This window comes from Lithobates pipiens, unplaced genomic scaffold (assembly GCF_037356315.1).
Source record: "Lithobates pipiens isolate NorthernLeopardFrog02 unplaced genomic scaffold, aLitPip1_a1.2 Scaffold_18, whole genome shotgun sequence".
Lineage (NCBI taxonomy): Eukaryota > Metazoa > Chordata > Amphibia > Anura > Ranidae > Lithobates > Lithobates pipiens.
Genome location: NW_027507758.1, coordinates 503,460,980 through 503,475,898, shown reverse-complemented (window position 1 = coordinate 503,475,898; position 14,919 = coordinate 503,460,980). Strand labels below are relative to the sequence as shown.

General features: G+C 45.0%; 1 protein-coding gene across 1 annotated transcript in view; it reads right to left on the bottom strand.

Moving 5' to 3' along the window:
* Positions 1-14,919, bottom strand: part of PCCB (propionyl-CoA carboxylase subunit beta) — a 51,528-nt gene that overhangs the window by 22,996 nt on the left and 13,613 nt on the right. The window contains exons 3-7 of the mRNA XM_077488682.1: positions 10,023-10,091; positions 9,881-9,937; positions 7,792-7,905; positions 1,961-2,071; positions 1,159-1,267 (exon numbers count right to left, since the gene is read on the bottom strand). Coding sequence (XP_077344808.1) covers positions 1,159-1,267; positions 1,961-2,071; positions 7,792-7,905; positions 9,881-9,937; positions 10,023-10,091 — 460 coding nt within the window. The remainder of the gene's footprint in view (positions 1-1,158; positions 1,268-1,960; positions 2,072-7,791; positions 7,906-9,880; positions 9,938-10,022; positions 10,092-14,919) is intronic.

Genomic DNA, 14,919 nt, shown 5'->3' with positions numbered 1-14,919 from the left:
AAAATAAATAATAATAATAATAATAATAATAATAAATGCAATTTTTTTTGCAAAAAGTGAACTCATCCTTTAAAGTGGTTGTTAACGCACTTTGACAACTTCATAGAATCCTCCTTGTTTCCCCAATGACAGGTGCTCCTGTCTCTGCGTTTTATAAAAAAAAAAAAAAACCCTTCTGTACCTAATTTCCGAGCGCCTTCCGGCACTCACGTCACTGGCCGGTGTTCTGGCATATTCAGTCCGGCCATCATATAGTGTCCGCCCCGTACTGCGAATGCGCAGTACGGGGTAGAAGAAGCTTCGTAAAATTTCCGAAGCTGAGCGGCGCCTGCGCCGTGAGTGGAGGTAGTAGCCCCACCATCCAAGCGGACATAGGGTTGTGAAAATTAGACGGCCGCTCGCCACGCTTCGGGCGCAGCCTCGCTGCGCTTGGCTCTTTTTTATTCCTACTCTATGTCCACTTGGACGGTGGGGCTAGAACCTGGACTCAGTGCGCAGGCGCCGTTCACAGCGGACGCTATCTGATGGGGGACCTTATATGATAAGACACCGGCTCTCTCCTCTGCCCATCTAACAGATGTAGCGGGCGGGGCCGAGATTCCCCCGGCCGGTCACATGAGCGTCAGGAGACACTCTAAAATCAGGTAAAGAATGCTTTTTTTTTTTTAATAAAACACAGGAGCACCTTTCATTAGGAAACAAGGAGGATTATATGGGACAATAAAAGTTTTAGCAGCTGGAGGGGGGGGGGGGGTGTTCACTGAGGAGGGAGGAGAGAGGACAAAGAGGGACAGGAGAGCGAAGGCTGATGGAGGCACGTAAACTGACCACGATGTCAGGGCTCAGCAGCCATGATATACCATGGTCAGTTTACAAAGGGGAGGGTATAGCCAGGCAGGATCAGCCAGGTTTTTAGGTGACACAGGGGGGGCAAATTACACAGCACAAGCACTTTTTTTTGGGTTAACAAACACTTTAATCAGCAGCAGCTACCTGCTGTGCATGGTGCTGTGGTTGTATAAGGCTGACCAGCGTTTTCCCACAATTGTTAAATTCACAAGGTTTCTGGGCATAAAGCAAGACTGCTCTGATTCTAGACCGAAAGCTGAACAGATAACAAAATAAATCAAGGTGTTGCTTTAAATAAGCTTCAATAACCTGATAGGGCAGTGTGGGTTTTGGCTCCTCCTAGGTCTTCCTGTGTCACATCCTCATTGGTCACTGACTTTACTACATCTGGACCAGTAATGAAGAGGTAGGAAGTGTCCTGGGAAGAGAAACACACATTATTATGCTAGAATAGACATGACAGAGGTCCACTGTTTTTTTTTTTTTTTTTTTTTTTTTTACACACAGAATGACAAGCAAATAGATACCAATCAGATCACCCTTTTCCATTTCTAAAGCATGAAGGGAATAAAGAGAATTGGTTGCTGTAAATAACATAACCAGCTCAGTGCTCATATGGCTACATATAAGTCCCACTATGGCTACACCTGCAACTTGAAAAGTCTGTATAGCCCAAAAGGAGAGATTTTTTATCAAAGAAAGAACAGTGAATGGACCATCTGAAGACAGAGTTGAAACTGAGGGGAGTACATATTAAAATTTTGCTATAAATCACTAAAATATTTCCCATAGGTATGTTGCCAATCACAACTTAAAAAAAAAGAAAAAAAAAGGCCAGACTAAGTCTTGCTTATTCCATGTCTATGGGTACATTAAGACAACAGTGGGCACACCAGCCAGTTGTTTGGTATTTTCATGGGCGATATTTACTGTTCCTTTTGGGATTGTTACAAGTTAGACTGGTCCACAGGAACATATACCTTCTATGTCCTGGAAGATAATGGTTGTATATGTAGCGTGTGGCCTTCAGAGTACTTTTTTCATTAACTACTGTAAGTGGCCACCATGCTGCAGCTACACTCTGCTGTGCTGTTATGGATTACACTCTTACCTTAACCATGAATGTAAAGTCCGTTAGGGCCGGGGAATAGACAGCACCTCCAGCACAGGGACCCATAATCAGAGAAATCTGAGGCACGACGCCAGAACTCAGCACATTCCTCTAAAAACAGATGACATGGGTTAGAGCCTCCTACATAATTCCTGCCTCCTGTCTACTTTCTACAACTGTAGCATCCCCAAAGCAAAGTATGCTTTAACCATTACAGCAGCAGCTGAAACAGAACTGCTGACAGTCCCTAGACCGTACCAAAATAATCAGAAAGCAGCATCTCTTTTTACGGTTGTAAATATTAATTTGAATCACTGGTTATTCTTCTGCACTGCCATCAGCCCACCCCAGGTGTGACACCACATTCTGCGTTGCGATCCACAGTGGCTCTCCTCAATTCCTAGAACATTGGACTTGGTTTCCTTACTGACAAAACGCTGTTTACTGTCACAAGCGACTCTTCTGGTGGACGGTTTCCATCCAATGTGGCATGGCTGCAGATAAGCTCTTTGATTTTATATTTCTGCAAGTTTGCATTTGGCTTTTTAACGGCAATAAACCCACTGATGCTGCATTTAGCTGGCACCCCCTGGTGTTCCTCTTTTGCAATTTCATAGATTTGTTCTTGTCTCAGGTGGAGCTTCCTACTGAAATACATCACCCTTTCTATGGCAATTTTATGAACATTTTATAAACTACCTATGCTACACAAGGGTATCTTTACATATATCTGGCGGGGGGGGGGGTAGAGGCTAACTCGTGGATGGTGCAATAGCATTTGTTTGCGCCACAATTTCAATTGTTATTCTTCTGCACTGTCATACTATACTTTACATTTAGAAACATTACTTTACAGGTTGTCTTAGGCCCCTTTCACACTGGGGCGGTTTTCAGGCGTTACAGCGCTAAAAATAGCGCCTGTGTAGCGCCTGAAAAAAACTGGCCCCTTTCACTCCAGTGTGAAAGCCGGAGGGCTTTCACACTAGAGCAGTGCGCTGGCAGGACAGTGAAAAAAGTCCTGCTAGCCGCATCTTTGGAGCGGTGAAAGAGCGGTGTATTCACCGCTCCTACCCATTGAAATCAATGGGACAGCGTGGCAATACCTGTGAATGCTGTTTTTTCGCCCACACTGATTCCATTTGGGAATGTATGGAGTTCCCCATACAGGATATATGGTTGGACCATGACTTCTTATGCACGATTGCTTGCAACAGCTCGTTTGACTCAATACTTACGTCATCCCTTTTTGACTCACTGTTCCTTGGGTGGTGTGTCTGGTCAACTTACATGACCCTTTTACCATATTTAATCGGCGTATAACGCACTTTTTTCCCCCTTAAAATCAGGGGAAAATTGTGGGTGCGTGTTATACGCCAATCCCCGCTGATTGTGAGCAGAGCGAGCACTGCCGAGATACACACAGCCGAGTGTGCTCGGCTCCGCTCACCGTCATGCCCAGTCCCGCCACTGGACCTGTGTTATGTCCATCATAGGGTGGGAGTGGGCGTGACTGAGCGGAGCCGAGTACACTCGGCTAGGTGTATCTTGGCAGCGATCTCTCCTCTCCGCCCAGTCTCAGGGATCTAGGCGGCACTCGCTCCACTCTGCCCAGTCCCTGTGATCTCGGCAGCGCCAATTTTAAATCCATTTAGTAACAATGACAAGGCTGCACTGGACACTGGGGCCAGGCTGCACTGACGAGGCTGCAATGGACACTGGCGCAAGGCTGCACTGACACTGATAACGCTGCATTGATGGGCATTTAAATGTAAGTTTTTTTCCTTAACCACTTAAGCCCCGGACCAATTTGCAGCAAAAGGACCAAGCCCCTTTTTGCGATTCGGCACTGCGTCGCCTTAAACTGACAATTGCGCGACGTGGCTCCCAAACAAAATTGGCGTCCTTCTTTTCCCACAAATAGAGCTTTCTTTTGGTGGTATTTAATCACCTCTGCGGTTTTTATTTTTTGCGCTATAAACAAAAATAGAGCGACAATTTTGAAAAAAATTCAAAATTTTTTTACTTTTTGCTATAATAAATATCCCCCCAAAAAATATATATATAAAAAAAAAAAAACATTTTTTTTCCCTCAGTTTAGGCCGATACATATTTTTCTACATATTTTTGTTAAAAAAAAAAAAAAAAAAAAAAAATCCCAATTAGCGATTGATTGGTTTGCACAAAAGTTATAGCGTTTACAAAATAGGGAATAGTTTTATAGCATTTTTATAAAAAATAAAATTTTGTTTGCTAGTAATGGCGGAAATCAGCGATTTTTTATTGTGACTGCGGCATTATGGTGGACACATCGGACATTTTTGACACATTTTTGGAACCGTTAAATGCACTGATTCCTGTGTAAATGACACTGGCAGTGAAGGAGTTAACCACTAGGGGGCAGTGTAGGCGTTATGTATGACGTTATGTGTTTTTTTTTTTTATTGTAGGGGGGGCATGGCCTGGCATGTGACGTCACTGATCGTCCTTCCCTATAAAAGGGAACAGACGATCGGTGACAGCCACACAGGGAAGCACGGGAGAGGTTTGTTTACACAGACCTTTCCTCGTTCTTCAGCTCTGTGACCCGATCGTGGGACACCAGCAGTATTCGGGTCCGCTGGACCCGCAGCCACGGTCATGGAGCACAGGACTGGGTCGGGAGCGCGCTGCCGGCGGGGCACTTAAAAAGCAACGTGTGCCCAGCCGTGCCATTCTGCCGACGTACATCGGCGTGAGACAGTCCTTAAGTGGTTAAACTTCCCTCCTAAACTTGGGGTGCGTGTTATACGCCGATAAATATGGTACTTGTTTTTTGACATATTGGACTGTTTAACACCTATTTGGAGGTGCTGACTTACTTTGATGAAGGTTTTTGCATTGTTTTTTCACTCAATACTCATTGTATGCTCACTGAGTTTTACCAATATACAGTGGTGTGAAAAAGTGTTTGCCCCCTTCCTCATTTCCTGTTCCTTTGCATGTTTGTCACACTTAAGTGTTTCGGAACATCAAACCAATTTAAATAATAATCAAGGTCAACACAAGTAAACACAAAATGCAATTTGTAAATGAAGGTGTTTATTATTAAAGGTGAAAAAAAAATCCAAACCATCATGGCCCTGTGTGAAAAAGTGATTGCCCCCTAAACCTAATAACTGGTTAGGCCACCCTTAGCAGCAACAACTGCAACCAAGTGTTTGCGATAACGTGCAATGAGGCTTTTACAGCGTCCTGGAGGAATTTTGGCCCACTCATCTTTGCAGAATTGTCCTAATTCAGTTACATTAGAGGGTTTTCAAGCATGAACGGCCTTTTTAAGGTCATACCACAACATCTCAATAGGATTCAGGTCAGGACTTTGGCTAGGCCACTCCAAAGTCTTCATTTTGTTTTTCTTCAGCCATTCGGTGGTGGACTTGCTGGTGTGTTTAGGATCATTGTCCTGCTGCAGAACCCAAGTTCGTTTCAGCTTGAGTACACGAACAGATGGTCGGACATTCTCCTTCAGGATCTCTTGGTAGACAGCAGAATTCATAGTTCCTTTTATCACGGCAAGTCTTCCAGGTCCTGAAGCAGCAAAACAGCCCCAGACCATCACACTACCACCACCATATTTTACTGTTGGTATAATGTTCTTTTTATGAAATGCAGTGTTCCTTCTACGCCAGATATACTTGGACACACACCTTCCAAAGAGTTCCACTTTTGTCTCATCGGTCCACAGAATGTTGTCCCAAAAGTCTTGGGGATCATCAAGATGTGTTGTGGAGAAATTGAGACGAGCTTTGATGTTCTTTTTGCTCAGCAGTGGTTTTCTCCTTGGAACTCTGCCATGCAGGCCATTTTTGCCCAGTCTTTTCCTGATGGTGGAGGCATGAACGCTGACCTTAACTGAGGCAAGTGAGGCCTGCAGTTCCTTGGACGTTGTTGTGGGGTCTTTTGTGACCTCTTGGATGAGTCGTCGCTGCGCTCTTGGGGTAATTTTGGGCGGCCGGCCACTCCTGGGAAGGTTCACCACTGTTCCATGTCTTCGCCATTTGTGGATAATGGCTCTCACTGTGGTTCACTGGATTCCCAAAGCTTTGGAAATGGCTTTATAACCCTTTCCAGACTGATAGATCTCAATTACTTTCTTTCTCAATTGTTCCTGAATTTCTTTGGGTCTCGGCATGATGTGTAGCTTTTAAGGATCTTCTGGTGGACCTTACTGTGTCAAGCAGCTCCTATTTAAGTGATGCCTTGATTGTGAACAGGTGTGGCAATAATCAGGCCTGGGTGTGGCTAGAGAAATTGAACTCAGGTGTGGACAACCACAGTTATAGTATGTTTTAACAAGGGGGGCAATCACTTTTTCACACAGGGCCATGATGGTTTGGATTTTTTTTCACCTTTAATAATAAACACCTTCATTTACAAATTGCATTTTGTGTTTACTTGTGTTGTCCTTGACTATTGTTTAAATTGGTTTGATGTTCCGAAACACTTAAGTGTGACAAACATGCAAAGGAACAGGAAATGAGGAAGGGGGCAAACACTTTTTCACACCACTGTATGATATGTGTATATACTTCTATATTTTTGTTTGTCAGTGCTGCACTAGGTTTTATATATGTTATATTTGCAATAATTTATGTCAGCTGAAGTACTAGCAGCTACCTTTATTTTCATAGGACATTATTTCCCTTTATAATAACAGTGTCCTTGCAAGGGCTAGCTCTTCGGGTGATCTGCATTCAATTGACCACATACCGTTAACTTTTTTTTTCTAAAGACCCTAAATAGCATTGCACTCGTGATCAGTAAATCATGGATGGAATGCCACTATCCTGCAGACTCTTGGGATAACTGTCTGTCTGTACTTCCGATACAGGGAGGAAGTTACTTGAGAGCAAGAAGATCAATGAACTACAAGAGAGCTTACCAGTGTCCTTACAGTTTCAATGCATGCATTAAATTCGCATAGCAGGAGATTGTGATTGGCTCTCCATCAAGCCGGTTCACATATCTCCGCAGCACCTCTGGTGCGAATTGCACCGGGGCCCAGTTTGTCTTTTTGTCCGTTTCAGGTCCGAGTTCAGCCCAAAATTCAGGCTAAAATCGGACCTGAAATGGTGAATGGAGATGCACCGGATTCCTGCTGTGAGCCGCTGTATTCTCCAGTGTGAACCCAGCATGAATGAATGACATGGTGTGTGGGTAGGGCTCTGCATGCCATGCTGTTTTTAAAGTGTTTCACCCGCTGTCATTGGGTGCAGAAGCTGGCACATGTTACTTGTTCCACTCTAAAACAGGTGGAAAATCTAACATGTTCCAAAGGTGAACTTGTCCTTTAAGTCAGCAAAGGCAACACTCAGAATGCAGTAAAAATACAGGGCCTTTTATAGTTTAACGAAGGATAATTTTTTTTGGATAGCATGCAGAGGGATTAGAATACCTGTTTTTTTTTTGGGCTTTGATTCCTGACTGTCCCCATTAGCGAGAGTCATCCTCTCCATTTGTCCTGTTAACCTTCATTACCAAAATGTGAAAGTAAAAGAATATCATACATTTTGAGTTTTCACCAAACTAGAGGGCAAAGTTTGCAGTGGGAACCTTCGTTCTGGTGGATTTCCTCTCACTTCCTGTTTTGGCTATTGACAAGAAGCAAAGGGCAATCTCTCCAACAGAACACAGGGGCTAAAACCCTCCCATACTGTATCCAAAATAAAGGTAAAGCTTAAGTTCTACTTCTAACAAAAATTAGACAATTATGTACTTTTTTTTTTTTTTTTTTAAAGAAAAAGTTGTAAATCTGACAGTCAAACTAAAAACTGTTAGCACAACCACAATACCAGAAAAATGTCTGCATAGCCTGCCAATGACTCTACACCCTCCTGGATACGAGCTCCTCCAGAGTCATTAAGTCCAATCACCGGGGCTCCCACTAGAACAGCTTGGTCCATGATCTAGGAGAAGCATGAAAGGGTGCAAACAGTTCTTATATTTTCCATTAAGTGTAAGATGACAACTGAATTTATAGCCAACACTACCCAAAGCCCAAGTTCACTAACATTTCTAGGGTACAATGCTAGGTTGAATAATACTGCTTTTAACTCCACTGGACTATAATGAAAGGCATACTCTACAGCAGGGTTATGCAATTAGCAGACCTCCAGCTGTTGCAGAAATAGAAGTCCCATAAGGCATAGCAAGACTGACAGCCACAAGCATGAAACCCAGTGTCAAAGGCATGTTGGGACTTGTAGTTTTGCAACAGCTGGAGGTCCGCTAATTGCATATCCCCGCTCTACAGAGTTGCTGACTCCACTATTCGTAGCAGTCATTACATATTCAAAACAAGTCTTCACAATCCTTTTGCATTATACAAAATAAACTAGTACATGTTCAAGCTAAAATTCTTGGAAAGGCAAATCGTATCTAAAAACAAAAGCTTCCTGTAAGAAAGACCAGTCACTGCCGCCCTCTATTCTTGTGCAGAGTGACTGGTCTTGTACTCGCCCCCTCCCAGTATGGACCTCCTGCTGGGTCCCTCCCACAACTCTGCTCTCTTCACAGGTTGTGTGTTGCATGGTGTTGTGGTCTACTATTACTAGGTTTATCTGAGTTTGCAAAGAATTTTTGCGTACACAGAGTGAATTAAAATTCCTGTTGAGGGATATATTGAAATAAGAGAATTTGTGCCCAGAGTTCTGCTTTAAATTCAGTGAGGGTGATAAAACCCCTGAAGTGAGCTCAACATAAAGATAAAAAGTACAAACTACAGATGTTATATCTCTATTTACCCCATCTGCTGCAACCCAAATCTAAAAGCTCAGGTTGAAGAGGACCGGAGTTTTAATATAAAATTGCTCAATTTGCACTCATCATGTTTAAATACCAGGGCCTTAGCAAAAACTCATGTCTCATAAGTAATATAAAATCCTTCACAGAGAGACCTCATCTGTCCACCCTTTAAAGTAACTGCTAAGTGCTGTTCCAGCACAAGCCCATGCTCTCACTCTGTATACAAGTTTTAAACGTGAAATGATTTCTCCTATGGCAAAATAAAATGACTAAAGATCACTTCTAAGTGATTGTCCTGTTTGAAGTATGTCTAAAAGTAAAATAATGTTCAGTAATGGCCACTTCACATAAATGTAGTTTATATTAAATGGGTGCCCGGGATCAGAGTGCGTCATGGAAACTTTTGCCCTGTGGATCGGGCCATTTTGATTCTTCCTAGGCTGAGCAGATATGCGTTTTCCCTACATATATGCAGACTTTGTTCATGTAGTATGTACACTGCACAGGTAGAGAGCGGCATGTGAGCCGTCTACCTGGTTACGGGGGATCTTTAGCAATTTTACATAACGAAAACTACAGCAATTTCTTTGTTAATTAGGCTCAGAACCTACAACAGTTTGTATTTTCTCAAATGTAATAATGCTTTGGAAACCTCCACCCTCTTCCACCACCACCACTAACCAGTCCTCCTCTGCAATCTCCATAGCAACTGCACTGAAAAGTTTGTATAAATAGTGCTGCTCAGCATCCCTAGAATTTGACAATCTAACCCCCTACGTCCTGCTGAATTGACACCTCCTTTATCTGTCAACTGCACTTTCAAATATGAAGAGCAAGGAGTTCTGACTTTCCTGGATGACCAATATCCGGTCAATGACCCTTTAGAGGGCGTGACTTCCAAGTGTGCTGTGTCTGTCTAATTTACAGCTGTGTGTCCTACTTCATGACTGGATTAATTATAGAGCTGCAAGAAGCCTTGCAGATTGTGTTGGCTCCTCCATCATATTACAGCTATACCTTACCAGATTGCATACTGGGCCAGCTGGGGGCAGAGAAAAGTAGCAAAGTTGGAGCATTTTATTTCAGACCAAGTCCAAGAGATAAGACACAAGACCTAACACTGCACAATTTACTTACCTTGCAGACTTTCTGTGCATGAGCTCCAGACAAACTGCCTCCAAACACAGTAAAGTCCTGTGAAAATATAAAAGATTCTACTCACATAACAGGTTCCATGTTTAGGATACACAACTCACACACCACATACTATAGAATTTACCTGGCTGAAAACATACACCAGCCTTCCATTAATGCGGCCTTGTCCTGTGACAACACTGTCTCCTGGATACTACAAGAAGAAATACAAATTAATAGAGAAAGCAATATAAAGCTCCAACCATATAGGTAGGAGGATGAAATGTCAGTGGATTTGCCCAAAATGTCAAAGCAGACATCAATGTACTGTATGAAGTTTCATTTTTTCACAAATTAAACACACAAAAAAAAAAAAAAAGAAAGAAGAAGAAAGAAAGAAGAAAGGAAGAAGAAAGGAAGAAGAAAGAAAGAAGAAAGAAAGAAGAAAGGAAGAAGAAAGGAAGAAGAAAGGAAGAAGAAAGGAAGAAGAAAGGAAGAAGAAAGGAAGAAGAAAGGAAGAAGAAAGGAAGAAGAAAGGAAGAAGAAATGAAGAAGGAAGAAGGCAGAAGAAGGCAGAGATTTTCAAGTGAGTACAAAAAAATCAATGTCTCTGTAGTTCACCAACTGACACAGCTCCTTTCTTATACCATCGGGTTGTTACACCACCTTCAAGAGAGGACTAGGCAGAACATGTTAATATATTATAATAAAACTAGAACTTTCTAGTTTCACCCATGGGGCGGTCCCTTAAGTAACAACCCCCCAGCCTGCTACTGCAGCCTCAGTACGTCAACAAACAGTAGAACGTAAAAAATAGGAGGAGAGGGTGCTGTGTCAGTCGGTGAACTACAGAGAAAAGGATTTCATGGCGAGTACAAAACAAAAAAAAAAAAAAAAAAAAAAAAAATATCTTATTTTCTCTTATGTTCACCGACTGATACAGCTTACCATTGGGACGTCCCCAAGCAGTGCCAAAAACGAGGGGTGGGAAACAGCATTAAAAAAAAAAACTTCACCCACAATGGCATGTGGGAACCTGTATGAAACTTCAGCCACAAAAAAAAAAAAAAAAAAAAAAAAAAAAGAAGGGTGGGAATAGCAAGGGACTGCTCCTCAATCCGGGAGTCACTACCTACAGACCGCGTCAAAACTTGCGGCAACAATGCAACAGTGCATTAACTTAACAGTACTGTTTTTTTTTTTTTATATATAAAAACAAACAGGAAAAAATGTAAGTGCAATTGCAATTACACGGCCATCTGCAAAACTTTGCGGCCAAATCAGCCGATGCACCGACAATCTACCTTGTAGAATTTTGTAAAATGTGTGGACAGACGGCCAAGTCGCCGCTTTACACACTTGAGTGACAGACGCTTGATGTCGGAAAACCCAAGATGTTCCAATTGTCCTGGTAGAGTGGGCTGTGACTGGAAAAGGGGGGCATCTGCCCCTTCAAGGCGTAGGCCTGTACTACAATCTGTCTGATCCACCTGGATATGGTGGCCAAAGAGACCGCCATGCCTTTTTTCGGACCAGCCACCCACCAAAACAAACAAGGAGTTTGATTTCCCAAAAGGGAGCCGTAGTGGACAAATACACCCTCAGAGCCCAGACCACATCCAGGGAATGGAGGGCCACCTCCTTAGGATGTGCCGGTTTAGGACACAGTAATGTCTTCATTAATGTGGAACGCCGAAACAATCTTCAGCAGAAAAGAAGGTTGCGGACACAACACCACCTTATCCTTGTGGATAACCAGATAGGGCGACTTGCAAGACAAGGCCGCCAGTTCCGAAACCCTCCTGGCCGATGTAATGGCCACTAGAAAAAAAACACTTTCTGGGAAAGGGTCAACAGAGGGATCTTTCTGATATTTTCAAATGAAGGTTTCTGAAGCGTCGATAACACCAGGTTCAGATCCCACGAGGGTAATGGTGGACGCACCGGAGGAACAACATGTCGGACCCCTTGAACAAAGGTGCTCACTAGAGAGCGAGATGCCAGGGGTCGCTGAAAAAAAAAAAAAAAAAAAAAAAAAGGAAGGAAGACAGCCAAGGCTAATATTTGTCCTTTAATTGGGCTTAAAGCCAATTTCTGGTCTACTCCCTGCTGTAAAAACAGCAGGATCCTGGATATAGAACAGGAGCACGGACGCCAACCTCTCCTCCTCACACATGGATATGTAGGCCTTCCAGATACGATGATATCTTCCAAGAAGAAGATTTCCGTGCTCTCAGCATAGTTGGAATCACCAAGTCCGAAAGATCCCGATTCCTCAACACCTGGCTCTCAATAGCCATGCCGTTAAAACCAGCGATGGCAAAGCAGGATGGAGAATCGAACCTTGAGACAACAGGTCCTCTTGTAACGGCAGTCGCCATGGGGCGCCGCCACCAGGCGCACTAGGTCTGTGTACCAGGGACCCTGGGGCCAATCTGGGCAATCTGTATTACTGGCATCCCCTTGGTCTCCACTCTGCGGAGTGGAGGAAAGGCATAGATCAGCTGGTACTGATCCCATGGAGCCACCAGCGCGTCTGACGCGTCTGCCCAAGGATCTCGTCCTGGACACGAATCTTGGCACCTTCCAATTGAGGTGAGAGGCCAGAAGATCCATGTCTGGTGTGCCCCATCACAGGCATAGTAGCCTGAACACCTTCGGATGCAACGCCCATTCTCCTGGGTCCAGCATCTGGCAACTTATGTAATCCGCCTGCCAGTTCTCCACTCCCGGGATGTAAATGGCCAATACATGTTGCTCTGCCCACTGAAGGATGTGAGCGACCTCCCGTGTGGCGGCCGAGCTTGTTGTTCCTCCTTGGTGATTGACATATTCCACCGCCGCGGCGTTGTCTGACTGGATCCTGATCGAACGCCCTCGAAGTCTTATCGACCATGTGGAGAGGCATAGCCTGATCGGTCGCAGCTTGAGCACATCGATTGGCAGCTTGGATTCCTCCTCTGACCAGAGGCCCTGGGTCGACTGAACTTCCATTACTCCACCCCAGCCGGTTAGGCTGGCGTCCGTTGTGATTACTGTCCAATGTAGCAGTAGGAATGACTTCCTGGACCAAAGTGCCGGGGACCTCAGCCACCAGAGCAGGGAGTCCCTGAGTGACTGGCTCACCTGAATCTGTCGATCCATGGATAACGGAGATTTGTCCCATTTCGTCAAGATCTCCTTCTGCAAAACTGTTGTGTGAAACCGGGCATACGGTACAGCCTCGAAGGAGGCCACCATGAGTCCCAGGACTCGCATGCAGAAGCGTAGGGACGCCCACCTGCAGTTCATTAGCAGTTTTACCGCGGCTCTGAAAGTTTGCAGCTTGTCTGAAGGGAGAAACACTCTCGCTTCCATGGAGTCCAGCAATAAGCCTAGGTACTCCAAACGCTAAATCGGTACAATCAACGACTTTTTTAGGTTTAACAGCCACCCAAACTCCTGCAGGGTCTGCATGGTGATCGCCACATCCTTCTCCAATTCTGAGGCAGAAGATGCTCTCAGGAGGAGATCGTCTAGGTAACCCACAATCGCGATCCCGCGTTGTCGCAGCAACGCCAAAACAGGAGCCAATACCTTGGTAAAGACTCAGGGGGCTGATGCCAAGCCAAAGGGGTGATCCGCAAACTGGTAGTGGGCTACCCCAACTGCAAATCGCAGAAATTTCTGATGCCGAGGGCATATGGGTATGTGCAGGTACGCATCCTGGATATCCAAAGACGCCAGGGAGTCCGCTTGGTGGAGTGCAGCGACTACTAAGTGAACCGATTCCATTCTGAACCCCTGTACTTTTACAAAGTAATTGAAGGCCTTTAGGTTCAAAATTGGAGGGGACTTTTTGGGGACGACAAACAGATTTGAGTAGAACCCCTGGAAACATTCAGACTCTGGAAGAGGTACTATCACCCCGCAATTCAGCAGGTCCCTTACCGCCCCCAATGGGGCCTCCCGGCGGGCCGGCAGTACGGGTATGCTGGAGGGAAAGAATCTGTTTTGTGGCCAAGAGAGGAACTCTTATCTTGTAGTCGGAGGAAATCAGATCGCAGACCCATTGGTCGGACAGCTCAGAGGCCCACCAGGCTGCAAACTCCCGAAGGAGACCCCCCACCCGTGTTGCGGGCGGGGGCAAACCTTCATGTGGTGGCACTTTTGCTCACAGGCTGGTTAGGCTTGTGGTTCCAGGGACACTTTTGTCCTTCAGAGGTCGTCCTGTCAAGCTGGAGACGCTTAGCCGAAGCCCCGGGCGGACGAAAAAGCCGTTTGTGAGCAGAAAAAGAGGGGCCCTTGCCTATGGCATGGCTCCTTAGACTTCCTGGCCTGTAGTGTAGTGTACTCTTACCACTTGTGGCATTTTTAATAATGTAATCTAATGAGGCTCCAAAGAGCAGCTCGCCAAGAAAGGGTAGATCCATCAGGGATTTTTTAGATGCCTGGTCGGCCGACCAGCATTTTGGCCAAATCAGGCTCCTCAGCACCACTGCTGACACTGAAGCCCTGGATAGCAGAGGCAAAGTATCCAGGGCCGCGTCGCAAACGTACTCAAGCTCTTGCACTAACTGGTCTGCTAGTTCCACGCAGATAGGAGAGGCCTGTTGCTCCCCCAATTCGTGGTGCAAAGGTTTTGCCTACTCAGTAAGCATCTGTGACACAAGTGTGGATGCCAGTACTGGTCGCATTGCTGACCCCACAACTGTAAACAAGGAACGAGCCACTGCCTCGGCCTTCTTGTCCGTAGGGTCCTTAAAGGCAGGAGTCCCCTCTACCGGGATCGTGGTTACTTTGTTTAACCTGGATACTGGGAGGTCCATGACCGGAGGAGCCGACTGCTTTTTGAGAAGGCTCTCCTCAAAGGGGTAGCGAACCGCCATATATTTGGGGACCGAAAAAGTCAGTTGCGGTCGACCCCATTCCTTGTATATGAACTTATTGAAATAAGTCAGATGATGATACAGGAACACCTTAGGTGTACGGGCTGGCTTACGGGACCCAAAAGGGATCTCTACATCAGCAGAGGGATCTGCTGGCTCCTGAATTTTCAGGGT